This window comes from Spermophilus citellus (assembly GCF_964194105.1).
Source record: "Spermophilus citellus genome assembly, chromosome: 1".
NCBI lineage: Eukaryota > Metazoa > Chordata > Mammalia > Rodentia > Sciuridae > Spermophilus > Spermophilus citellus.
Genome location: NC_138182.1, coordinates 185,073,371 through 185,100,210, shown reverse-complemented (window position 1 = coordinate 185,100,210; position 26,840 = coordinate 185,073,371). Strand labels below are relative to the sequence as shown.

The 26,840-nt window shown below is 42.8% G+C and overlaps 1 protein-coding gene across 4 annotated transcripts in view; it reads left to right on the top strand.

The window, feature by feature from the left end:
- SH3RF2 (SH3 domain containing ring finger 2) overlaps nucleotides 1-25,659 on the top strand; it is a 132,585-nt gene extending 106,926 nt beyond the window's left edge. For 2 of the 4 annotated variants that reach the window (XM_081267331.1, XM_081267332.1), the window contains exons 9-11: nucleotides 2,873-3,231; nucleotides 5,913-6,221; nucleotides 21,776-25,659. In XM_081267331.1, coding sequence (XP_081123457.1) covers nucleotides 2,873-3,231; nucleotides 5,913-6,188 — 635 coding nt within the window. In that variant the 3' untranslated portion in view covers nucleotides 6,189-6,221; nucleotides 21,776-25,659. Of the gene's footprint in view, nucleotides 1-2,872; nucleotides 3,232-5,912; nucleotides 6,222-7,971; nucleotides 16,721-17,382; nucleotides 17,456-21,775 lie in introns of all 4 variants that reach the window. The other 2 variants (XR_014018912.1, XR_014018911.1) reach the window with 2 other exon arrangements.
- Nucleotides 25,660-26,840: the final 1,181 nt, after the last annotated feature.

Genomic DNA, 26,840 nt, shown 5'->3' with positions numbered 1-26,840 from the left:
GAGTCACTTTTTGCATGCCCAGTGAATGGCTGGGATGATAGTCCTAAGTGTCACACAGCCAAGGTGAATGTTGGTTCTTATTAAGACAGGCTGACCAAACCTTTGCTGGGCCAGGGCTTCCCAAACTATGCTCTGGGGAAGCCCCCAGGGTGTGGATGCTCCAGGGCTCAGGAGAGGAAGCAAGAATTGAGCAGTGCCCAAGAGTCCCTGCTATTTATGTAAGGCATGCACAGGATTAAAAAAATTCTAGCATAAAAGGTATACAAAGCAGGTTTCCCTTATGTCCTTAACCCTCAGTTTGAAGTTTTTTCTAGATAGATAGATAGAAAGACACACCAATCAGTCACATTCATCACACTGCTCTGCACTTTGCTTTTATTTTATTTTTACCTACGTAACGTATACATTTCATTGTGGCAATTCATACAGACCTGTCATTTCAAGAACTATGCTTTTATCTCTCAACATATTAAACTTCTAAATAAGTTTCCATTTTCAGGGATTCTGAGAAGTGTCTGAATCTCTCTTCTACAAAACATCAAGGTTTTCTTCATCTGTAACCAGCCAAGTGCAGTAAATATGATTTCCTGATTTAAACTAGGCTCTGCAAACCCTCTTGCAATCTTAACAAGTGGTTTAACAAATTTAAACAAATGATTAGACTTGAAAATATAATATGACTAGTTTGGGAAGAAGAGAAACCTGTGGGATGATATGCCATGTGGGGAAATTTCCCAAGAGAAAGAAAGCAAATATCTCCCCTCTGTTCTGTCCCTGTGTTTCCCACTTCCCTGGTCACCAGGCTCACTGCTCTGGTCACTTAATTCCACCCAGCTGTACTTCCTGCCTTTGCCTCTTGCTCCTACCACTTCCTCCCCTCTCAACACACACACAAAAAAAATAAGTAATCCCATCACAATAGCCTTGGGAAGTTACTAATCTCATCAGTCTTAAGTGTTCTCATTTGTAAAATGGAAATAAAAATAATACCTGTCTCATCAGCATCACTATATGGATCTAATAAAATAATCTGAACAACATCAGTACAGTGCCTGGCACAGAAACTCTCAAGAAACATTTGCCTTTTCAAAAATTGTATCATTTTATTAGTAAAATAACTTTTATTAGTAAATAAATTGTATCATTGCTGCTACAAATAAAGAGTTTAGTCCATCCAGACCATGAATTCGTTTAGGGTTGAAAGGGTTCACTCTCATTCTGGACCAATGAGGAATGCAGAGAATTCGGCCCATCCTCAGTGGCTTGCAATTTAATACACTCTCTGTCACCTTCACATAAATCTTGATCGGCTTGAAGCTCTGACTGCTTGCATTATATGCACATGCAATAAGAAAGCACTCAATCTTTTGAAAATTAGAAGCTCACAAGATAAATAGGCAGGAAGACGATTTTTCACATGTCTTTGGGCACCTGAGGACATGCCTGCCCAGTGTTGCTTTGACTTCCCAAGTCCCAGAGGCTTTCTTTTTCTCCCTTTCCCTAAGGTGGGGCTGGTCAAGCTATCCATCTCCCCAAAGCGAAGAGAAATGACAGGAGATTGACCATGTGCACTTCACAGGACTGTCAGTGAAAAAATAAATGTTCAAACTGAAAGGTCAGACTTGTGTAAATGGTGGCGGGCTTGCTAGCAGCAAACAGCTGAAAACACCAACTGTGTTTGGTGAGCCTCCTGCGTTTCATGTTCCCTTTCGGCTTGACAGAGAGCCACAGAGCAAAACTTGGCCTTGGCTCAGACCTTCTGTGCTAGATGCAAACGACTTTGATTCAAACATGTGTCCATGGGGTTTCACGAAAGACTAACAGCTCTGGCTGGAACATTCCTATGCTTCCCCCAAACACTGGGAACCCTTTGGGAAATGTCCCACAGTACTTCTCAGGGGGTCTTCCTGACAGTCCCCATGAATCCTGGGTTCTCCAGGTCACCTACAGGCCATATGCAGAAAAGGTGGGGTCTCCTGTCTTTAGAGAATTTCAGGGGAAGGAATGGCTTCTTTATGCTGACGAAGGACTAGCTCAATGTTAAAGAAAGAAGAAGAAAAATGAGTTCAGGAAAGGGTGAAACCAAACTCTTGAACTTTGAATTTTCAGGTTATGTGGTTCTTTACCCCAAATAATGATAGCTAACAAGAGTGGGGCACTCTTACATTCCGGCACTGACTACTACTGGGTACCCATCATAAGATGAGACCCTCACCACATCCTATGATGAGCTGTTATCATCTCCAGTTAACAGTGAGGGTACTGAGGGAGAAAGGTGTGACTCTCCTCTCCAGATTTAGGTCATGAGACCTTGCAAAGCTCACACACATGCAGCCCTAACTCCAGAATGACATTTCTGAATCTGCCTCCGTCTGGAAGATTCTGCCCTGACTAGTCATGTCTGGTCTGGCACATGCACTGTTATTTCCACTCACCCCTGAATCCCCCCCACAAAAAGCGTCCTCACCACCTCATGACTAAAGCTTCTCACTGTGAAGCTGTCTTTGTGTCACTCTTCTTCACACTCTGTCTTAAAGGTCTAGAGGGAGAAAGTAGGAGAGTGTGAACATGTGTGTGTGTGTGTGTGAGAGAGAGAGAGAGAGGTGAATAGAAGCAATAGTCCTTCTGACAACACACACACACACACACACACACACACCATTCAGCTAGCCAATTACTTGCTGCCAGCAAACAGCACTAAAAAAAAAAAAAATAAGGTCACCTTTGAAAGACCCCGGGAGAATGTGAGCTCAGTCAAATTAGGAAAGCACTTGACTATTCTGGGATATCAGGACACACTGCTTACCCAGCCCTGACCCAACCTGCTGTCAGCCACCGCTGTTGCTGATATCTCTGTCATGTAATCCCCTAGATGGATCCCTGCAGAGATCGGTGCAGTCAGGGATCCCCTCCTTCATGGTGGGTTCCCTCAGACGCAATCCCACCATGGTGGTACAGCCTCAGCAGCTCCAGTTCTACCAGTCTCAGGGGATCCCGTCCTCCCCATCAACGGTGGTGGTGGAGATGGGACCCACACCAACTCCCACTGGGGAGCCTGCCCTCACCTGCGTCAGCAGAGGCAGCGATGCCAGGATCCACTCGACAGCCAGTTCAGTCATCATGGAAGGCAAGGAAATCCCCATCAAGAGTGAGCCTCCGCCAAAACCACCCGCATCTGCCCCACCATCAATCCTGGTGAAACCAGAAAACTCAAGAAATGGCACCGAAAAGGTAGGAATAAAATCACAGGGGACCTGACTCTAGCTCCCAACTTTATACACTGTCCCCAGCTCCTGAGATCTTAGTGTTGGTAGTCAAGGACCCAAAGTTGCGTCCTCAAAACTATTCTGACACCCAACACCCCCACAGCCTCACACCTTCCCCTTCCTAGATGTGTTACTGATTCACCTTTATTCTTCACAAATATTTTGTACATATTTATTTTGGGACCCAGAGGTGGCTTGGAACAAAACTGATTGTGGCATCAGACAAAACTTGATTTAAATTCCAACTCTGCTACTTGCTGGCTGGGTGGATTTAACCAAAACACTTCACCTTTCAAGTATTTATTTATTTATTTACTTACCTACTTATTTTTTGCCTAATCCACAAAATGGAGATAACAGTTGATAATGGCCACATAGGTTTAGAGAATTAAATGGTGTTAAGGTATGTGAAGTCCTCACATCATAATTGACACATAATTATTCATCATGTCAAAGAGATAATAGATAAATCAAGATCACACCAAATAACTCCAACAACTAAGCTATTGTGACCTCTGTGGCAGAGGTCAGATCAATTAACTTCTAATATGATTTCTTTTTTCCATGAAATTCAATCCTGGTGTCCCCAAGTAAGAATCCATGTTTCTTCTTACTGCTTGACTTTCACTATATCTAGCTGGGGTCTAGGGACTTACTAAACACTTATAGTTTGAAGGTTATATCTAATAACTTGAGTTTTTGCACTGAAGACATGAGGTTTTGTAACATCTGAAGCAAGAAGGGTGATGGAAAGGAAGAGATGATACAGAGAAATTTAGGTGACGCTCATTGTTATCTTCTAGTTTATTGAACATCATTATTGCCACCAGATCACCACTATCATGCATCACCACCACCATTACCAACACTATCACCACCATCCTACCATCATTCACCCCATTCCCCCACAAAATGGAAAGAGTCTGTAGTTTCCTCCTGTTTCTAAGTAGTTAATAATTATTAGCTACCCAGTAGGCACTGTGCTGAGAACTTTGCACATCCCTTCTCATTTAATCCTAACAGCCCTCTGAAGTGGGTATTATGTTTATTCTCATTTTTTTTATACCAGGGATTGAACTTGGGGGGTACTCAACCACTGAGCCACAGCCAAAGCCCTGTTTTGTATTTTATTTAGAGACAGGGTGTCACTGAATTGCTTAGCACCTCCCTGTTGCTGAGGCTGGCTTTGAACTCTTTTTTTTTTTTTCTTTTTTTTTTTATTTTATTGTTGGTTGTTCAAAACATTACATAGTTCTTAATATACCATATTTCACAGATTGATTCAAGTGGGTTATGAACTCCCATTTTTTCCCCGTATGGCTTTGAACTCTTGATCCTCCAATCCTCAGCCTCCCAAGCCGCTGGGATTACAGGCGTGTACCACCACGTCCGGCACTTTATTCACATTTTTAAATGAGGAAATGGAGGCTCAGGGAGTTAGAAAACATGACATAAAGTCACTCAGCTAACACCTGAGTGTCTGGAATCCAATCCAGATCTGATATAAAAATTCATGATCTTAATGCTAACCTATAAGCCTAGAGGGAAAGGCATTTGGAAAAAGTTAGTGTTGACTGATATAAATGTTGGGAGTTTTTATTATGACTTACAGTTTTCACATAATTTAAAGTTTTACAAGCCCCAGTTACCCAATAACCCAAGTTATTAGACACAACCCTCAAACTATAAGTGTTTAGTTAAAGTCCCGACCCCAGCTAGACATGGCGAGAATCAAGAGGTATGAGGAAACATGGATTCTCATTTGGGGACACCAGGATTGAATTTCTTGGAAAAAAAGACATCATTCCCAGGCAGTAACACAGAAGACTTATTAAGCCCCAAAGTAGGAATTGGCCAAAGCAAATACCTTTAGCTACCAGGAATTACATAATAGCTTAGGAGAGGTGAGAGGAAGGAAAGTTGAGGGGGGGGCTTGGAGCAAACTGAGATTCAAGTCTCATACAACAGGGAACTGCTTCTTGGCTCCAGCCAGGTGTTGTCAGAATGGGGCAAAGGCCCAGTGTGCCAATCTTTGATTTTTTAAAGAGACATGAAATCCTGATTTGTATATGCAGTCTTCATATACAAACCCTCAAACACTCTGAAGGCTAAATTCAACCAGCAGGTGTCCAGGGAGCAAACTCTGCACTGAGGACGTCCAAGGCCATTATGGAAATCTCTAAATGGTAGTCATCAGGAGAGGCCTGGAGGAAGAGCTAGCCTGGAGATAGACCTTAATGGAAGGCAGATGTGAGAGAGGCAGAAAGGGAACTTCCCTTCTCTGCAATTGCCTACACTCCTCCTAATTGTTCTTCAATTCTCTGATAGCTCTTTCTCTAGGAAGCCTTCCCTGACTATCCCCATCCCAGCTGGAATTAGATACTCCTCTGAATTCTCAGCATCTTCTACTTCTCCCATCAGAGCAGTTAGTTATAACTTTCTGCTTACCAGGGTGGTTTTGTTCATTCTGAGACTCGAAGCACCTAACAGTGCATGATGCATGGTAAACACAGTAGATACAAATATTTGCTGAATGAAAACCACACAAATTTGGAATTTTGAATGGGGACAGGTGTAGAGAAATAGCATGAACCCAGTCCTGGGGGGGAATAGTATGTGTCTCACCCATGTTCCTTTCTCTTGCAGCAAGTTAAGACCGTGAGATTTCAGAATTATAGCCCTCCTCCCACCAAACACTACACTTCCCATCCCACCTCTGGAAAGCCTGAACAGCCAGTCACCTTCAAGGGGTCCCTGCCCGAAGCAGCCCCTTTGAGCTCAGAGATGACCATCCTATTTGCCCATCGAAGTGGCTGCCACTCTGGACAGCAGACAGACCTCCGGAGAAAGTCAGCTTTCACCAAGATCATGCCTCCAGCATCCACTGCCTCAGCCACACAGACCGCGTTTCCCAGCAAATGAATCTACCGGTGGCTTTTCCTAGACCCCAAAGAGGTGAATTGTATTTAAATACAATCTGCATCCAATGAGGGCATCCTACTATTCTTTGGGAACTGGAGCACAGGTCTTTGTTCTGCCCATTTTATTTGTAGGAGAGGGAAGGTGGGAGAAGGAATTCCTGCCCCAAGTTGGGTGATCTTCTAAATAACAATTTGATGCAGCAAGGCCATCCACACTGTTCAGACTAAGGAGAGGGACCCACTTTGTCCTCCAGCCTGCAGTGTTTGTGTTCTGTGTAAAATTTCTGTGGTGCCCTAAAAGGGGCTTCAACCAGAAGCATGGCAGTGGTGGGATTGTTGGTATGGCTTCTTTGACCTTAATGCCATTCTCTCCTCTTACCATCTCATTAGAAGAGCTTCTGCCATCTAATAAAGGCATACACTGCCATTAGTAGTTGCCATGTCTTTTTCCCTCCAAAAGAGTTATAATTCTGGCTGAGAGGAAAGAAGTTCTGGGAGGGGTATGAGATGGATACTTTGTACATGCTGAAAACTCACTAAAACCAAAGAGAATCAGCTTCCTGAGTTTGCCCCAAATAGGAAGGTCAGAGAGAGAGAGATCTAACTACCAATTATCAAAAGATCACCATATTTTAAACTTCTCAGTCTGCTTCCCCCCATGTAATTCTATACAAAGTTAATTGATAAGAATGGTGCTGCAGATAGGGTCATGCGTGGTATTATGGACAATTCATTCATCCTTCCCCAAAAAAACATGGTGTGCTTTAAAACAACCTGCAATGGGGCGTGGTGAGTTTAGATACATAATCTGCTTTGTAGAACTTTTGCTTTCCCTGGTGTCTTCTCATTTGGGGCAGATTGGTTGTTTCCCCCCCATAAGACAACAATGTCAATGACAATATGCCAATATAAGGTTGGAGAGGGGATACTTCGAGAGGAAACTACTAGAAAACAAAGAAGATTAGACAGGAAAGGGGGAGAAAGGAGGAGGAAAAAGGGAAGGTGAAAATGGATGGAAGAGAGAAGAAGAAAAGGATGAGAGTGAATAGAAAGATGAATCTGAGAAGATAAAAGAGGCGTGGAGGGAGGTAGCCTTGACATTCCTGGCAGAGAGGGAAGAAAGGCCAGTCTGCAAGGGAGAAAGGGGCAAGAGCAACCCCATGAAGGTGGCATTGAAATGATCAGGGACCAGCCATGCAGAGCTTTATAAACAGGGGTGAGGAGGCAACCCAGGGAGCCAAGGCCATGCTGTAAGACACCCCATTAATTCTCATTAAACTTAATTGTTGTGATTAACCTGTACTGAATGCCCATCAATGGGGACAATGTGATGCATAAAATGACATTTGCTACCAAGGCTGAGTGCCATTAAAAAAAAAAAAAAAAAAGCAGATCTAAGTAGACCTTTCCTGTAAACAGTTCTTGAAGTTCTTAGGATTACAAACATGTATTTTTTACCTACCCACACACATGGAAATTAGAATTATTCATAGATTATTTTTATTATTTGCTCTTTTTAGGTAAGCATGACAGTAGAGTGTCTTCTGGCATATTATACACATGTGGAGTTTAACTTACTCTAATTAGGATCCTATTCTTGTGGTGGACATGATGTGGAATTGCACTGGTTGTATATTCAAATATTTCAAATACAAGGCTAGGAAAGTTATATCCAATTAATTCTACTGTCTTTCCTATCTTCCTTCCTCCTCCCTTTCCTTCATTCCCCATTGTCAAATCCGATGACCTTCTATTCGTCCCCTCCCCACCCTTCCTTGTTGTAGTTTAGTATCCACATACCAGAGAGCACATTGGACTGGCTTATTTCACTTAGCATAATGTCTCCAATTCCATAGATTCTTTCAGAACTTAATAGAATAAAACGAAACATACTCCTGCCAAGGAATACTACACATGGGTCAGATATTTGGAACTGGTAGAGCCAACATTGGTAGCATGTTGCTCTACCATTTCAGTGAGATGTTGACCCATGTGTATGCCACAAAATCAATATGGCCAACTTCATGCCTCAATGAACTGAATCTTATCATCCAGGTGGAGCTATGGGATAAAGTCACAGGGACAAGAAACATGATATGATTTGTCAAATATGAGTCTCTATGCCTCATCTTTATCCCAAAGCATTCTCAATGAGTTTATCAGCTACACCCAGAATGGCAGAGATATGGCATGACAAGCCAACCACATAGTTAGCCTATGCCCCAGTAGCAATGGATCCAGTTAATTTCTAATGTCTGTGGCTGCCAAGCAGGTTGTTTAGGCATGATGAAAATGAAAATGGAACGTGAAACAGAAGACTCTTGCCACTGTCCACTACCCCTACAGGATAACCTCTCTGAGAAATGTAAACTACTCAAGGCGTGCCACCCTCCCTTGCACTGAGGTCACCCACGCCTAGCATCAGACTCACTGCCTCCCACACCAAACACCTTCTTTGTAGAGTTTTATGATTGTTTGAAAAAGGAACAAGAGGATATTGTTTCTAGATAAAAATGGACTTCACTGCCCCTTCAATTCATTTATTCCACCATCATGTTTCTAACATTGACTACATAGTGGGGACAGCAGTGAGGACCATAGACTCATCCTCTTGTGCAATTTCCATAACAACTTATAGGGCAGCCATAACCGTCTCCATTACAGAGCCAAAGAAGCAGGCTGGCAGATTAACCACAGACAATAGCAGAGCAAGGAATCTGACATCAAAGCCCAACTTGTGATTCTGCTGTAGGAATCCAAAGACCATCCTTGACTTTAGGACATACTCTAGACTGCTAGGAAGCTGCATGATGCAACTTTGGTGACAAATGCAAAGGAGCCCAGCAAGCTCTGCTGCACATGAACTGAGTTTAAGCTCTCATTTATCACTTTCTGACCATGTGATACTAAGCAAGCTACTTAATTAACATCTTGGAGCCTCCTTATCTTAAATAAGAATGATGATGGTTCCAGCCTCGCTGGGCTGTTGTGATGATTAACTGAGATAATAATGCATAGTGACTTAGTGCCAGCACACAGTGAACACTTAACAAATGCTAGACTTGGATTTTTTTTTTTTAATGGCTGTTGAAACTCCAGGTGGGAAATTCTAGAACAAGTGCATGCTCAGGATTGTGGTGCTAAAAGGAAACCCACAGCACCTAGTTCTAGAGTTGAGAACACAGTCTAAGCAGAGTCCTGAAGGACAAGTCAAAGTCAGATAGACAAAGCAATGGGAGATGGGGTCTTCCAAGCAAGAGGAGAGCCCTGGCAAGTGGGTTTAAATGTAGCAATGAAGCCAAGTTCCCTTGTACTTACAGGAATCCATTGCTTTGTGGAACATTCCAGAAATCCTAGATAGAACCCCAGCACCTCAAATCAGAAGGTGAAAATTCCAGCCTGGAAGAGCTGCATCCCTCAGTTAAGACCCAAATGCCTTAGAAAAGGTGCCTTTTACCACATAGACCCCCCCTCAAACCATGGTGTTAGGAAAGGTGCTGAGGGTTGGATTTGACTGGTGGAAATGGGACAGCTAAGAAGTGACAATGGATTACAATAGCTGGGGACATTCTCTAGGAACCATATTTTCTCATTAAGCAGCATCAAGATTCCCACTTAAAGCTTTCCTGCTTCCCTTGCTATGTAGGACCAGCCTCACTTCCTCTCCCTTCAGTCATCCATAGAGGGGGTTTATGGAACAGAAGACTTGGAAGCAGGGCCCCACCTGTGACTTGATGAGGTACAGGACTGACCCAACTCCCAGCCCAATCACTTCCTACATCCTGAAAAGTCAGAGGGTCTGTCCATAGGAAGTCTGCTTTCCTGAGCAGCAGCAGTCCAGGGGTCAAGGTGACTTCAACAAATGGACATGCACTCGTTAATTTGTCACAGCCCTACATACCTGCTTCACACACTCATACAACCTGCACCTGATTTAGGGACAATTTGCCAAAGAAACTATATACAGGATACCCTCTCAGGTCATCAGAAAACCCTCAAAGGGTAGAGCTGAATCCTTGAATTATCTGATCCAGAACACTCAGGTCTCCCAAGTATGGTGAGCCTAACCTGAGTTCTAAAGAGTCTTGTTCATCAATTTTGAGGTGGGAACTAGATATCTGTGTTTTTAAACAAGCTCCCTAAATGACTCTCACGCACATGAAATAGAGCTAATCAGTTTTCTCTTATTGAATATGAGAGCTGACATTTGGCTATGACATTCAGCAGGAGTACAGACACACTGGTTTTTAAAACATTAAAATAGGTCTGTAGAATAGGTGAATCACAGATGCTCTGAGCTCCCTGAGTCTTCTCCCCTCCAGCACCCTGACCCTTACTCAGATTCTCTCCATCACTCCCTTAACAACCACCTTCCCCAGGCCCAGGCCCTTGACCAAGAGGGCAGTTCCATACTTGCTAATCTACCTGTTTCAGCTAGCATATTCACTGGCATGTGTGCTTACCAGCTATTCTGGCACCCATTTGGCAGGTGTGGAAGTCATTTGTTTCAATGACATGATCAGCATCCACTCTCATCCTCTCATCCGCCTCTGATCACTCAGACCAGCCACATACCTCTGAACACTCCACCTGGGAGGTGATCAGCTGTAGCAAGCAGAATAGCAAATACCTCTCAAGTCTTTCCAGGTGGGACCAAGTGCTTATCAAGCTGGCACCAGTCAGTGCCGGAGCTAGCAGCTGCTGACACTGATGCTTTCCTTGCATATATTTTGAGAGAAAAGGCCCCAGTTTTCCTTTTGGCTAAGAGAAGAGATTGTTAACACTTCAGCAAACTCTCAGGTGACCATGAAAGACAGTCACTTAGGGAATGTTTGTGGGAGGTAGGACCGAATGAGAGATGTTAACTCCAAAGATCCTTGCAGTCGGTTAGTGTCATTGAGAATAAATCATGCAAGGACATTTTGCTTGAAATAGAGCAACGTTAAATGATCAAGCTGTCTGCCAGTATTATGTCCTAGACCAGAGCAGAAACGAAATGTTCCCGGGGGGCCCTCTGTCTTCTGATCTACGCTTTGACATACAGAACGCAGCAGAGGTGGGATCCAAGTTATACATTCAAATCAAAGATGAGGGACACAGAGGAGTATCACAGGCTCACCCAGCCATTCATTCAACAATACTCACCATTCACTCACTCTGGGATACAGTGGCTAACAAGATAGATAAAAATAGAGACGACCCTCATAGAATATTGTTAGTTCTTTATTAATTGAGCAGGGGTGAGGGGAATTGGGGCTTCTTTCTGCTTTCTGGCTTTTATTATCAAATATTTCATCCATATGAAATATATTTATATATTTTTTAATAATACAGGATCATAAAGCAATCATATACTTGCCAATGAGGTTTTTTGTTTAACATTTTTTCACAATGCCTTTATTTTTATTTATTTATTTCTATGGGGTGCTGAGGATCAAACCCAGTGCCTCACATGTGCTAGGCAAGTGCTCTACCCCTGAACTACAACTCCAGCCCCATTACCACTGTTTCCTTTTGCTTCTTCTTCTTCTTCTTCTTCTTTTTTTTTTTTTTTTTTTTTTTTTTTTTTTGTTGTTGTTGTTGTTGATGGACCTTTATTTTTTTGTACGGTGCTGAGAATCAAACCCAGGGCCTCACGCGTGCTAGGCAGGCATTCTACCACCGAGCCACAATCCCAGCCATTCCACTCAGTTTTTAAAAAGATAGTAATTCGCAATACCATGGTGTGCCTGTTCCAATCCCATTCCTTTTTTGTCCTCCTCCCAACTTCCCTTGAAACCACTCTCTGGAATTTCGTGCTTATCGTGCCTTGTAATGTTCTCCAGGTATTGAATTTTTAGTACAGCCCATAGATATACCCTGTAAATATGAGTCAAAGCAAATATTGCAACATAAGGCTCAGATATTCTGTCTGAATATTTGGGTTCTCTTCTGGCCTCTCTCACTGGAATTCTGAGGATTCAACTCATTGCTGGGAATGTGAATTTAAAAGCACGAGGATGTCTAGTTTTGAGAGATTCTAGTTTGGAGGAATTTTACAAGAATTCTTCCAACTACAGCTACTTGTTTCTTCTGAATGGGGAAATACAGGCTGAAGCTCTGTCCAGAGTATCTGAGTATAGGGCTTTTTAAGCAGCTCTGCTCTGGGCCTTGCCTGGCACCTCTGGGAAGCAGATTACAGAAACCAAAAGCAACTACTCAGAATCTGAAACTAAAAGAGATCTTGCTGCTGCTACTGCTTCTGCTATTAGCAAATGTTCCTAAGAATCTTGTGAGGTATGCAGGGGAAAGGTATCTTGGTACCCAGATTACAAATCAGAAAACTGAGTCTCGGGTCTCAAGAATGTTTTTTTTTTTTTTTTTTTTTGAGAGAGAGAGAGAGAGAGAGAGAGAATTTTAATGTTTATTTTTTAGTTTTCGGCGGACACAACATCTTTGTTTGTATGTGGTGCTGAGGATCGAACCTTGGCCACACGCATGCCAGGCGAGCGCGCTACTGCTTGAGCCACATCCCCAGCCCTCAAGAATGTTTTAATTCCTTGCCTAAGGTCACAAAATTAGTTTTGAGATGAAATGGAAACTTTAAAAAAGCATCTCATCTGACTACTCATCCTGCAATAATCGCCATTATTTATGCCAAACATTTAACATGCTACATGCATTATGCCATCTAATCCTGCCCAACCCTGGGAAATACTGCTATTATCCCATTTTAGAGATTTAAACCTAGTCTCAGGGGTCAAATAACCAGTCCAAGGCAACAATGATTATAGCCCATAACTCTAAACCCAATCCTTAATCTTAAATCACAACCTCCCTCTACGTCAGTGGCAACTATAAACACCCTTCCAGCATGGATGAGGTTGGAAAGAGTGGGTATGTGCTGCTGATATCACCAAGACATGGTGGAGATAGGGGAAAGGTTTAACTCAGATGATCAATGCTTTCCAGAGAAAAACAAGGAACAGTCCTGTAATCCAAGAAGTAGGAATGGAAAGGAAAATAATTCAGAGGGTTCTGTGCAAAATATATTCAAAAAGCAAAGCTACCCTTGCGGCAAGGGCTGCCAGACATAGCCAAGCAACTTGAAAAAGAACTGAAGCAAAGTGGTTCCGGATCATTGACGTCAAAACACAATGATCATTTTGCATTCCCCAGATTGCTCGCTCTTCATGAGCTTATTTCTGGTTTTGTCTGTCCTCACACTAAATGATATGGAACAGAGTCGCAGAAGAAGAGAGGGATATGATTTCCAAAATAACCTCCACTTTCATCTCCTCTGTGGGAATGAGAGGGCTCAGATAGCTGACACCTTGCCGTGTTCTATGCTGGTGTTTATCCAAAGTCCAAAGGCAACACCCGCAGATGCAAGCTAATTATGCAAATAGGGCACTGTTGATGGACCAGAACTGCAGACTTGTAAGGACTAAAAGGATGCCAACCAGGACCCCGGGAGAAAGGCAAAAGGCATTTGCAAGGCCATTTTGTGCATGTGTGCGTTTTGTATTGGTAATGTTGGAACCAGCGAGAGCGTGACCAACTGGCTTGATGAGAGCCATGTGCAAGTCAGGGTTTGACTGCTATAGATCACTCAAAGCCACCCTAACATCCTGCTCATGAAAATAACCACTCCCTGACCATCTGAGAGGATTGGGAGAGCTGTTACAAGGAGTGACCCTCACAAATAAGCAAAAATCAAGCTTTAGTCAAAACATAAGGAAGAGGCTCAAACAGACCTGGAGAGCCAAAGAGGAGTTCAAATAAATATTGCTTCAAAAGGATTGGTCCCAGCTTCCTGCCCCGCAACACTGCCACCTTCTTCCCAGTTCCTTGAGAAATGTAGTAAATCTCTGTTCAGAGAGTGGAAGACTGGGTTGCATGAAGGAGCTACATCTGTCACAGCCAGAGAGAGAGAGAGCACCAGCCTCCACGACAGGGAACAGAGCAGTCAGGCAGGAGGGGTGAGATGGATTTGAAGGCAAGGCTAATTTTAGCTATCACAACCACATTTCCAAATATTCTGTTCTGCACATTCTATTTATAAACTGATTTCTCTCTTTCTTTTTTTAAGCTTAAGTTGCTTTTAGATGTTGGCAAATTTGAGGACTTAGGCCATTTTCTTTATGGGAGTCTCCAACAGGGGACCAGATTTTAAAGCATCATTCACCAAGGATTTGGGGGTCACTATACCAGCTGTTCCACCAATCCACCAGATCTTTACAAGATCTGGAAAAGCAATATCAAATAATGGCTAAGATGATGAATTTTTGGAACAAGATTGCCTGGTTTTGTCCCAGGTTCCTTACTTACTATGTTTCGTTTGGCAAAATGACTTTAAGAAACTTGAAAAATGGCAGAGTTTCCCTAGACCTCAGTCTACTCATCTATAAAATGGGAGTCAAATCGGGTTCTTGGCAGAGTTAAATGTGATCACACACATCCAACTCTGGGCACAGAACTGAGTGCGTGGAAGTTTTCAATAAGTGGTAGCTATTAGAAATGAATGGATAAGGAGGCACAATTCCAAAACAAAGCACTGTAACAAGCTAAGCCCTATTGCAAAGGACAAAAGTGAGAGAGGAGCACAAGAGGGAGTGCTACAGGGAGTGTCATCAAAGAGAGAATGTTCTGGGGCTGGGGTTGTGGCTCAGTGGTAGAGCGCTTGCCTAGCATGTGTGAGGCACTGAGTTCAATTTTCAGCACTGCATATAAATAAATGAGTAAAATAAAGGTCCATCAACATCTAAAAAATTAAAAAAGAGAGAGAGAGAATGTTCTGAAAGATGGTCAGCATGAAGAAATGTGGTATAGAGGAGACAGTGCCTAGGCTCTGTCCTCAGGTTCAAATCCTGGCCCTACCACTTCTTGGCTGTCTGACCTTTGGCCAGGTTAACTAATCTTTCTGGGCCTTTCTTCATACACCTGAAAGGAGGAAATACTGTGCAATACTTTATGGGGTTGTTGGGGAGATCGAATAAGACAAGTAGGCGGGATGCTATGTGCAAAAGGGCCCCAGAAGTGGTACATGTTGGAGAAGTCTGCAGGCCTGACAGAGGCTGGGAAGCAAGGAGAGTAGAAGAAAAACTTAATATAAAAACAGAATCTTTGGTGGGGGGGGGGGCGGTGGGAGGTTCCAGGGGTTGAACTCATGGGCACTCAACCACTGAGCCACATCCCCAGCCCTATTTTGTATTTTATTTAGAGACAGGGTCTGACTGAGTTGTTTAGTGCCTCACTTTTGCTGAGGCTGGCTTTGAACTTGCAATCCTCCTAAATCAGCCTCCCAAACCACTGGGATTACAGGCATGCGCCACCGCACCCGGTTTAGAACAGAATCTTACTAGCTGCCATTCATCAGGAATGTTCTAAATGCTAGGTACTGAGCTATTCCCTTAGAGGGTCTGCTACAGCAGGGTTGAGAGTCCAATGGAATCAGGTGATCTGGACTCAAATCCAGACTCTGCATTTCCTGTCTGGGTCACTGTGGCCAAATCATTTAACCTCAGCAGCCTTTTGGTCCTTCACCCGTGAAGTACAGGACTTGTGTTTTCCTTGAGTGGTCTGGGGACGATTAAGTGAGATAATGTACATAGTCAAATTTGCACAGTGCCCAGCACATAGAAAACATTCTGTAATGTCTGCTGTCATCATTATTATCTATGTGGATTTTCTCTCCAAATCCTCATGACCCTAGTGTTATCGTCTCCTATTTATAGCTCAAATAACCGAACCCCAGAGGATAAATCATTTGTCCAAAGTAACATCTGAGAAGTAGTGGGTCAGCTCCAAAAGACTACAAATCTGGGCTTCATTGCTCTTTTTACCTCTCACATAAGCTGAGAAGCAGCACCAGGATTGAGGTGATGGGACAGTTACTTAAGAATGCATTTATGCCACCATCCTCATAAGTCTTCTCCCCTCCAGTTTCCTCCACCTGCTCACCCCCCCATCTGGTGAAGGTTGGTGTGTAGGGCCAGCTCCAACTTCAAATGCAGCCAGAAGCACACTGTGCTGCCCCTCTGGGGACTCGAAGCTTTCCAGTGTTGACACGATTTATGAAATGTCCATTCTGATTTGCAAATAGGTCTGACACGGAAAAGCTTCCAGCTGGCTGGTGATTTTGATAACAACTCCTCCTCCTCGGTGCCAATTAACAGAAATTAAATGCCCTTGGCACATTTTGCAATTCAGAAAATGCATGTGCTGATTAGTTAACCCCTGCTGCCATTGTGGCCTTACGGGGTCCAGGCCAAGGTTGCTCTCACTCTATCTCCATTTAAAAATCACAAAATGTTTTCTTCCTGGGTAAAAATCAATGACATCTCATTCATTTATTCATTCACTTTTCATTCAGTGAAATGGGATAAGCATCTACTATGTGCCAGGTATTGTTCCAGGAGCTCAGGATACAACAATGAATGGCACAGATAAGCATCCTGCCTTTGTGAAGGGGAGTGAATGGTAAACCGGAGAGTTCCTCCATGACAGATGTCACACAGGAAACAGAGTGATGAGACAGGACAGCACGGGGAGGTGAGCCGTATTACAGGAGTGGCCAAGGAAGGTGTCTCCAAGGAGGTGACATTTGAATTAAGACCTGAAGACTAAGAAGGAACCAGACATGAAGAGCATGTCTAGGAAGAGCAGAAAATAATTCAGTGGGTCCAGGAGATTCCCTGTGGGGTAGGTTCAATGAACAGGACTCCACTTATCAAACGTTATCATATGATAAGAATGTGTTGGGTGGACAATTATAAAATAACATGAATCCTTTCAAGAAGGACCAATTCAGGGAGATGCTCCTGCAGCTATCACAAGCAGCAAGGCAGGTCTTGCCCTGTTCTTCACCCCATTCCCCAGCTCTAAAGCAAGGGGCTGGGCTCAGGCACCAGCATTCTAGGAATGCTGGATCCAAAGAGCTCACCTTCCAAAGGGGGAGATCCTTGCAACCCTTTAAAGCAAAAACTGTGCCACAGGCAAAAATCTGTCAGTCATTTTGTGAATAAAAATCAGAACCATCATTTGGAATTGTGTAGGCAAAGCATAAAATGTAATCACCTTTGTTTTCATTAGGATACACTTACTGAATTTCCATACTCATTTATACATTTAGAAAATACTTACTGTAGTTGTGCCCCACCCCACCCTCTCTCTCTCTCATTCTCCCTTCCCCTTCCTCTCCCTCTCTGGTATAGCAGTCAGGAGCCTGGGTTGTAGAATTGGAACACCTGAGTTACATCTGAAGTATGACTGGCTGTGCAACTTTGGGCAAGTCACTTCACCTCTCTAAATCTCAGTTTTCTCATAATGTAATGGGAATAATTACAGAGGCCTACTCTGAATGTCCATATAAAGTAAATACTGAACTATTAGTATTCTCATTCTATATATTCGTATGTCTTTATGAATTCAAGAAACCGAAAGGGGCTTTTTATGGGTAAAAGAAACTCAAGTGAAGAGCATGATAGCAAGCTGCCATTTAATGATCTATCTCCATGTGCAGAGTCTTCCATTCATTGAGAAAATCAAGAAGCAGGGTCATTATGAGTAGCCCTTTTAGAAGTCTCTTAATTTATGACTTGAGCTGGCAGTTACAGGCTCCTGTTTTATGTTGATACTGTCTCTGTGCTTTGCTTCCATGGACTCATCTAACAATCTCACCACAACCATACAAAGGAAGGCGATTACTGTCCCCTTGTTACTCTCAAGGAAGCTCAGGCCTGAGGAGATCGACCTCCATGGGGTCGCAGGCTAGGTAATAAACTCCAATGGTCTGACTCCCTCCTGCTGCCAGCCACCCCACTTAAGACAGGACACAAAAGCAGCCATCCCGCAGCCAATGGGATTTGCTACTTCAAATAGTCAAGAGTCTTAATTTTATTAGTTATTGATGAACCTTTATTTATTTACTTGTTTATATGAGGTGCCGAGAACTGAACCCCAGTCCCTCACACATGCCAGGCAAGTGCTCCACCACTGAGCCACAACCCCAGCCCCATAGTTTAGAGTCTCTTGAGATCTCAATAAACAAAGAATCATCACCTGCCTAATCCTAAACCCCGGTGCCTGCCGGGTTTCTGTTCTCTCGACTAAAAGGCTCGGGGGTCACCCCAGTTAAACTGGGCTGACTGGGCTGCACGAAATAACCACACAAGAGACACAAATACCTTTTTCTTTGGGGTCGCTGTGACGGCTCCTCTGACCTTAAGGGTCCGCAGAAAGAGAGCGAGAGGATGCGCTGACCCCTTTTATTGAGGAGAAGTTATTTAAATGAGGCAAGGGGTCAGGTTTCAGGGGGCTGAGTATCTTCATGATGTCCACTGTCAGCAGGTTGACTGACACCTGGATAGGCCACATCCAAGGGCACAGTAAGAGAAGGGGACACACACAAGGCACTTCCATGGAAGATTCATCCTAAACAGGGCAAGGGGCTATATTACAAAGGAACAGGTGAGCGTAGCCTCACCCATGGGGCTGTAGCAAGACACACCCATGCACGAGACACCGAACCTGGCACCCAAGAAGGGTGCCACATTTCTGCGACTGAGTGCCTCAACACCCAGCCGGGGAGTGTGACTCAGTCAGGTTGGCCTCCCACACCCCGGACCTGTAGACAGCACTAATGAGGGCTGCCCCCACACTACACAACACCAGCCTTGGGAAAATTCACATCTTCTATCTTCGATGGGATTCTCAGGTACCTATTAAAATGTCAGGCGATCTTAGAGTAGAAGCTCTTTCTACATCATTTAACACAACCTGGAACATACAATTGCTGTGGCGGCCAGCCTTCCCTTGACAGTTACTTCCTTACTACTTCCCTGCCCCTGCATTTGCTCTGGGAAATGCTATGTCACAGTAAGTGTAGTTAAAAGAGCCAACAAACCACCACTATTCTCATGGGATCTAGATGTGATCATCTCAAATAACCTTGCTTTCCGTCAAAGAGGGACAGTCTTCCCAGCTGCTGACACCAGGACAGATGTGCAGAAAAGTGGCCATTGCTGGGATGAGGACAGGTTGGCTCTTCTCTGCAGGCAGATGCCCAACATCCACATAGATACTATCCTAGGCACAAGGAAGAAAAGCAGGGTATGTCAAACACAGCCCACCTTTTCCTTTAAGGGCTCAAATTCGTGACAATAAAGTGAAACTTCTGTCCATAGTCAGTGGTGTGTAGAAAAGATACCAACACTCCAAACCCTTTGTAACTTCTTGATGTGGTGAGACTCAAAAGTGCATCTGTGTAATTGGGGCTTGGTATTCTTGCCTGCTTCTCCTGCTGAATGCAAAGCAGCCACCTGGAGCTTGTGACAACTCTTACTTGCGCTTGGGCAAAGTGGAGCACATTAGCAGATGAGCACATGATACAGTGTGCTTGCAGCCCCTGAGAGCTCAGAGAAGCCCAGTTTTGAACTGGGCTTTCTTAAAAGGTTGGGCCCCTTTAGTATATTCAGTTCCTGAAGCCACAGATCATTGTTCTGCCTTTGGAGAAATGATTCTGGGAACGACTTTTATAAACGTTGCATGCAAGACTTGATAGTCTCATGCCACATCCCAAAGAATGAGGCTGTGATCATTATTATCATTAATAGTTTCCCCAAATAGCAAACTAGCCTGTTACATCAGCCTGAGTCCTGGATAGAAAAAAAATCAGGCTCTTGATGAAATAAATTAGGCAGGACACGGAAAACTCCTACCTATTTCTTGTTTTACTGGGTTTTCGTGGAAACTTGCTTGTGGACAAATTCTAAGGCATGGTGTGTAGAATGCAGGTCTTAATAAATTTTTTTCAGGCTAATTTCCCAATATCCTTTCAGTCTTCTTCTTTCCTCCTTCTGCAAGGTCAGTTTGGATTTTATTTCCAACAGAAGGGCAACAACCAGAGGAGGTTTAGTCAAGCACTGGCAACAAAATCATAGAGGCCAACTCATTCCTGTTACACCCATTCCACATTTGCCCTCTCCTCACAAGAAGCTAGCAGAGGGGTTTGCCTGCACTGTCCTCCTGAACATTCTCTGCCTGAGGAAGAGAAAAGGGACAAAAGATTGCACAGTGAAGGAGTGACATTGGTGATGTATATGGGGACAACAGGCATGTAGGTTGAATTTAGTAATCAAAATACTTGAGGGCCTCAGGGAAATTCTGGGAGCTTATGAATTTTAACTTATTTTTGAAATAATTTCAGACTTACATAAATGTTTGCTAAAATTATACAAAATATTCCTGTGTACCCATCCACTATGTTCCTCAAATGTTAACATTTTACTCTATTCATTTTGATTTTTTTTTCCCTGAACCATATGAGAGTAAGTGGAAGAACAAATGCCCATTTATTCCTAAATATTGCAGGGTGTCTTTCCTAAAAGCAATTATATCCTCTTATGTAATAACCACTATACAAGTAAGAAAGTCAGGCAGTCAACACTGATGTAGTATTATTAACTAGTCTATAGATTTTATTCAATTGCCCCACTGCTTTTTCAATTGTCATAGTCTTTTCCTTTATATAAAAATTTTTGCAGAATTCTTGTCTAGGGTCCCTTCCAGATCCACATACTGCATGCAATTGTCACATCTATTTAGTTTCCTTTCATCTGGAACCATTGCTCAAGCTTCATGATCTTTCATGGTCTTGGTATTTTGAGGAATATATATATACACACACATACATATATATTTTTTTTAGTTGTAGATGGACACAATATCTTTATTTTATTTATTTATTTTTATGTGGTGCTGAGGATCGAACACAATGCTTCAAGCATGAGAGGCAAGCACTCTACCACTGAGCTACAACCCCAGCCCTAGGCCACTTATTTTCTGAAGAGTCTCACAAGTTTGATTGGTCTGCTATTTCTTCATCATTAGACACAGATTATTCATTTGGGGCAACAACAGATAATAAACCATAGGATCAAACAGGAATCCCTAAGTTCCTCTTGATATAAATAAGGAAATGGGAAGAAAGGAAAGCTCTTCCTCACAGTAGTGTGCCAACTACTAGGTGCAGATAGTCAGTGAAATTAGCAATCACCATTCAGCAACCATTGCAGTTAATAATTGGTTCATGCAAAAATCAATGGATCTGGGGTTGTGGCTAAGTGGTAGAGTGCCTGCTTAGCATGGATAATGCACTGGGTTTCATCCTCAGCACCGCATAAAATAAATAAACAAAAAAGGTATTGTGTCCATCTACAACTAAAAAAAAATTTTTTTTTAAACAAATCAATGGGTGCTGAAACTAGGGGGTGCAAGCTTAAAGAACCTCAGAGTATCTCCTCACAGGATACTTATTAATCACAAAGGGGAAAATTGCAGCCTTACCTGGAGAATTCTGGTAGGCAACTACTTTCACTAAAAGGCCAATGTTAGAATCACCAGCACTGGGGAAATAGATGCTATTTCCACGTACCTCCTGATAGGACAGATTGAGGATGCAGCATCTCTTGTGCAAAAAATCAATCAATCAATCAAAATCAAACAAAAACATTCCTGCCCAAAAGGCTTAAGAATGTTAAAAATTTTTAGTTCTTCCCAGACTGCTTTCTTACACAACAAATTCTGAAATCTTTCTCACCTTTGCAGAGCCTGCCTTCGTAGTCATCTCAATAGATATTCTGGAGGGAACAATCTGCTTGGAAGGAAGCCTCTCAATGAACATGTGTTGACCATGTGACATTCTTCGAACATCAGGAATGGAACAGAAAAACCGACTGTCCTCCAAGGGAGGAGGGTAATAGGAGAGAGAGCAGATCTGTCTTCACCGCCAGTATGAACAGGTGGTGGGCAAGGATGGGGAAAAGCAAGTGAGGCATGTGCCACTGCAGGTTAGACTAGGCTGCCACCCCTCCTCTTACTCACTGGTATTGTCAAAGCCCCAAACTTGGTCTTGTCAATTTGTCACCGCATAGCACCTTATGGATGAAGAGAAGGCTATCAAATACCTTCCAGCTGAGTCTGACCTGTCTCTCCAGCTCAGATTTAGAGCAACACCAAGGATACCATAATATTCTCTCTCAGGTGTTCAATCTGCAGAGGCCAATACTTCTTCAAAATGTCCCCTAACTTTTACCCCCTGCTCTGACTCCCCACCAAGTATCCTATATCCCTCTGCCACATCCTCACTCTTTTCCATTCCAATTACATTCTGTCCCACCACCCCCCATAACTTCTGATGCAGAAAATGTCTATTAGAAAATAGTGGTCAAGGAAACAAGGACCATATACATAAAGAACCTCAGACAAGAAAAATCTCTGACATTTTAAGACAGATACCATACACTGCAATGCTATTTCACAAGCTATTTCAAGTAGAAAGACACAAAAATCAACTATAACTGTGCATCCTCTTATGTTTATAAATAAGTCTCACACACACACACACAACACACACACACAAAAAAAAAAAAAAACACCATTAGCCAGACACAGTAGTGCATGCCTGTAATCCCAACAATTCTGGAGGCTGAAACAGGAGGATCACAACATCAAGGTCATCCTTGGCAACTTAGTATTTTTAGATTATCTATGTTGACCTGAGAGAGACTTTACAACAGATAAGTAAATTCATAAATACCTTTAAATTTTTTTGAACCATATCCATTTTAATCTCTTCCCCAATCTAAGGACAGCAAAATAAGAATTTCATTTTTAAATGCACGAGGTGTCCTAACAGAGATTTTAAAGGGAATGCAGCATCACTGGGATGTGTTGGTTGTTTTCCAGTTCAGCATCCTGGTTTTGCACTGACATCCTCAGCCCTTCATGCAGTCCTGCTTGTAGACATTTTTACACATGCTGTTTTTTAATTGCCAACCAAACCACCATCAGAGCAAGGACTGCATTTATAGTTACAGAAATGTTTTCTTCCATGTGGAACTGTCACGTGCAGAACTTAAACTGGCGCCCATTTTTTTATTGGGATGAATAACTTGGGCTTCTTAACCATACCCTTCTCGCAGTTAACCACAGGAGAAGGTGATAAAAAGCAACAAGAGGCCCCAAAGTACTGGCATCTGCTGAGAGGTGGGTGAGAAGCCAGGAGGTATGCGTGAACTCCGGAACAATAATTCAATGAGGGCAGCTCCTTCTCACACATGGACAAAGACAGTACTGCTGTCAGTCATTCTTTTTCTCTTGGCTCCTGTGACCTAATGTTGGTTGCAATTTTCTCTGGGAGGAATTCAGATTGGCTCCTCCTTAGCCTCAGCAGTGACAGAAACAGAAATGAGCTTTCAGATGCCTAGATCTGTGTTACTATTTCAAGGCCTTAGAGCCCACCTGAATACAAGTTTAATGACTTCATTTTCCAAGGTTAAGCCATAGAATTCCACAGTTGGGAGGATTTTTTTTAATACCTTTATTTTTATTTACTTATTTTTATGTGGTGCTGAGGATCGAACCCAGGGCCTCACACGTGCCAGGCGAGCACTCTACTGCTGAGCCACAACCCCAGCCCCAGTTGGGAGGATTTTAAGTTTGTAAGTGATATATGGAAAGGTTAAGTGCAGGGAAGCTGGACATGGTTGTGCACACCTATAATCCCAGCAACTTGGGAGGTTGTGGCAGGAGGATGGCAAGCTCAAGGCCAGCTTCAGCAATTTAGTGAAACTGTGTCTCAAAGTTAAAATGTCTGTGGATGCTGCTCAGTAGTAGAACACCACTGGGTTCAATCCCCAGTACCAAAAAAAATCTAGGGAAAACAACATAACCTTTAGTCACCCGAAGCCACTGACCACAATGGCTATTAACAGCCTTGTCTTGAAGACCCTCTTGCCCACATTTCCATCTTCATACACTGGCTTCTGCAAGTCACAACTGGAGCAACAGAGACTCCACCACTACTAATTTTTACACATGCTATTTTTTAAGTCTGTGGGAACTCTCTGTGACTCATTATGGAGGGTTTCTGAGGGATTTAGCTTTTCCTTTTGAGCCTGTTGAACCTATAAAACAAATACTTTCCTAAACACAAAAGAAAGAATCTGACTTGTTCCCAGCCAAACCCAGAAGCTTAGAGAAGGCTCCCCATTTTCTAAAGTCTGCACCTCGAGCACACAGATTCCAAAGGGTGAGGGGTCAAAAAATGGTGGGAATGGCAAAGAAGCAGAGGAAGGTGGATTTGAATGATTATAATGATGACCTGAAGCCCAGAAATTTGCCCTAGAATAGTTTTCAAACATGACGTCTGAGTTTCGTTCAGCTCCAGAAATTGTCGCTATTTATTATGATGTTCAGTCAGGGGGAGGGGGTGTTGTCTAGGCAGAAATGAAGAAAAAATGGATAAGTAGAAAAATCCACTCCTCCACAAACAAATACAAGGAGAAAAAATTGTATATTCTTGTGTGTGTGCTTACCTTTTTTTAAGTCCAGTGTTTTTAATAGACCAAAAGAAAAACTTTATGGGTTAATATGTCTGCGAATAATGTTTAAGAAAGGGGTATAATGTGTAGCCATTATGGAATGTTGTATAAATAAGCCTTAAATATACAAAATATATCAACATAAAAATTATTGCACAGGAAAGTGGGCACTTAAAGGACTTCCAAGATTTTCATATCTTTGTTCCAAAAAATAGAGTTCCAGGGCTGGCAGCTTATTTCCTTAGTATATTCCACTTCAAAGCAGAGAACTTTGGAGAGTTTTTTTGTTTGCTCATTTGCCAGGTTGGTACAACACTCCACATGGATTGCTTTGAAATGTCCGTTGCGTACATGTTGGTGTTACCTGCCCACAGGGAATCATCAGAGATTTGTTCCACCTTTACATCCTGGAAAACCAAAAGAAATTTTCTAATAAGAAGAAAAACATACAGAAGGTGTCTTCATGGTTGGATAACTCAGATTTGTACCACTCAGAACTTGGTGTAAAACTGAGGTCATGAGCTGCTCCATACAGAATTAGTACTATCTCTAATGTGAATTTCCAGTGTTGGATAATGTCTCCCCTGGTGGGCAGGAGGGGGCAGGGGGCACGTATTTTTGTCAAATCATTTTATCTTGGCCTTGATGTGTCCTTCTAGAGGAAACCAGAAATCCTAAGCCACCTCCCTTCAGGACCCTTCACTACCATTCGTTTTCAAAGAACTCTACATATGGATTCTGTTTTGTGATCTGTGATGCTGTGGTACACTCAATGCTTTCAGAGCCCAGAGTTTTACATGCTTGAGTTTTTGGCTATAATGAAGTGCTAAGTACGCTCTTTTTCCACATGGACTGATCTGAAGAAGCAAAGGGGAAAGGGGCTGCCTTGCTGGAGAGGTCCAGTCACATCCTTCATCAGCAGAGAAGAAAACTGTGCTAGAAGCCTGTGTATGAAATGCCATCTCCAGGGAGGGGTCAACCATGTGAGAGTGCAGAGTTTACCAAGGTCTCCTTTGCCAAAAATGTGTACTGTCCCCAGCTGTGAGCTTGTGGAGCCTGAGATGTATTTTAGCATGAAACAATAAAAACAGGTTTATTTTCATTTAATAGAGTTGTCAGCCAGGCTTGGTTTTTTTCAGTAGCTGGTTTGGAGAGAGCAGTACTTTACCATAGATTATATGTCAACACCATCTATTTAACTTTTCCCAAAGAGATTTAGCTCCTGGAAGCTGCTCTGGACATCCAATAGAGAATTGGATGGAACTAGTTGTGGAAGTCGCTGGGTGCAGGGACAGGTAATACTTCCTCTCAAGGCTGATCAGGCTGAGTTCACCTCTGTAGAGCAAAATCTGGTTTGTACAACCATGAGGTCCCAAAATAGCCTCTTGTCTGGAAACCTTGTGTATTCTGTGTAGAGGTTAGGAGCATAGCAGCTTCAAGAGCTGGGCTGCCTGTGTTACCAGCTGTGTGACCTTAGGCAGATTACTTACCATTTCTGTGGCTCAGAAATCCCTTTTCTGGAAACTGGGAATTATAATAGCACTTTCCTAAAGGATGTCAAGAATGCAATGTCTTAAAACCTGCAGAGGGGTTTGAATAGTACCTGGCATATATAAATGCTCAGTGTTTTATTACCTTCACAGTGTTTGCCATAGCCACTGACCAGCTATGTTATTTACTGAATACTCCTGTTTTAATTGACTCAATTTTCATCTCAAATTTAATGTCAAGGAAAATTTTATATCCCAACTGTAAATGGAAGACTAGTATAATTTTCTATAAATATAAGGTGACCAAAAAATAGTAATATCATATATTTACTGAGTACTTAGTACTTGCCAAACACTAAATGTCTTGACTTATAATCTTCACAGCCACATGAGGTCAACACTATGACCATCCCACTCTACGGATGAGGAAACTAAGAGAGAGGCTAGCAAATTTCCCTATGGTTGCAAAGTTAATAAATATGTTTTCAGCTCAAACTCCAAGCTCTTCAGCTCTGCACTATGGTGCTACCTTAACTAACACTGGACATGGACTTGGTTCACATGGTAGATGGTGCTAGGTTAGCTTCCTAGGGCTGCTACAATAATCACCACAAACTGAGTGGCTTGAAATAACAGAACATTCTATCAGAGTTCTAGAGCCTAGAAATCTGAAATCAAGATCAAATTTGATCAAATCAAGTTGGCAGGGCCAAGCTTCCTCCAAAACTTCTGGGTCAGGATCTTCCTTTGTCTCTTCCAACTCCTGGCAGCCCCAGGCATTCCTGGCTTTTGGCAGTA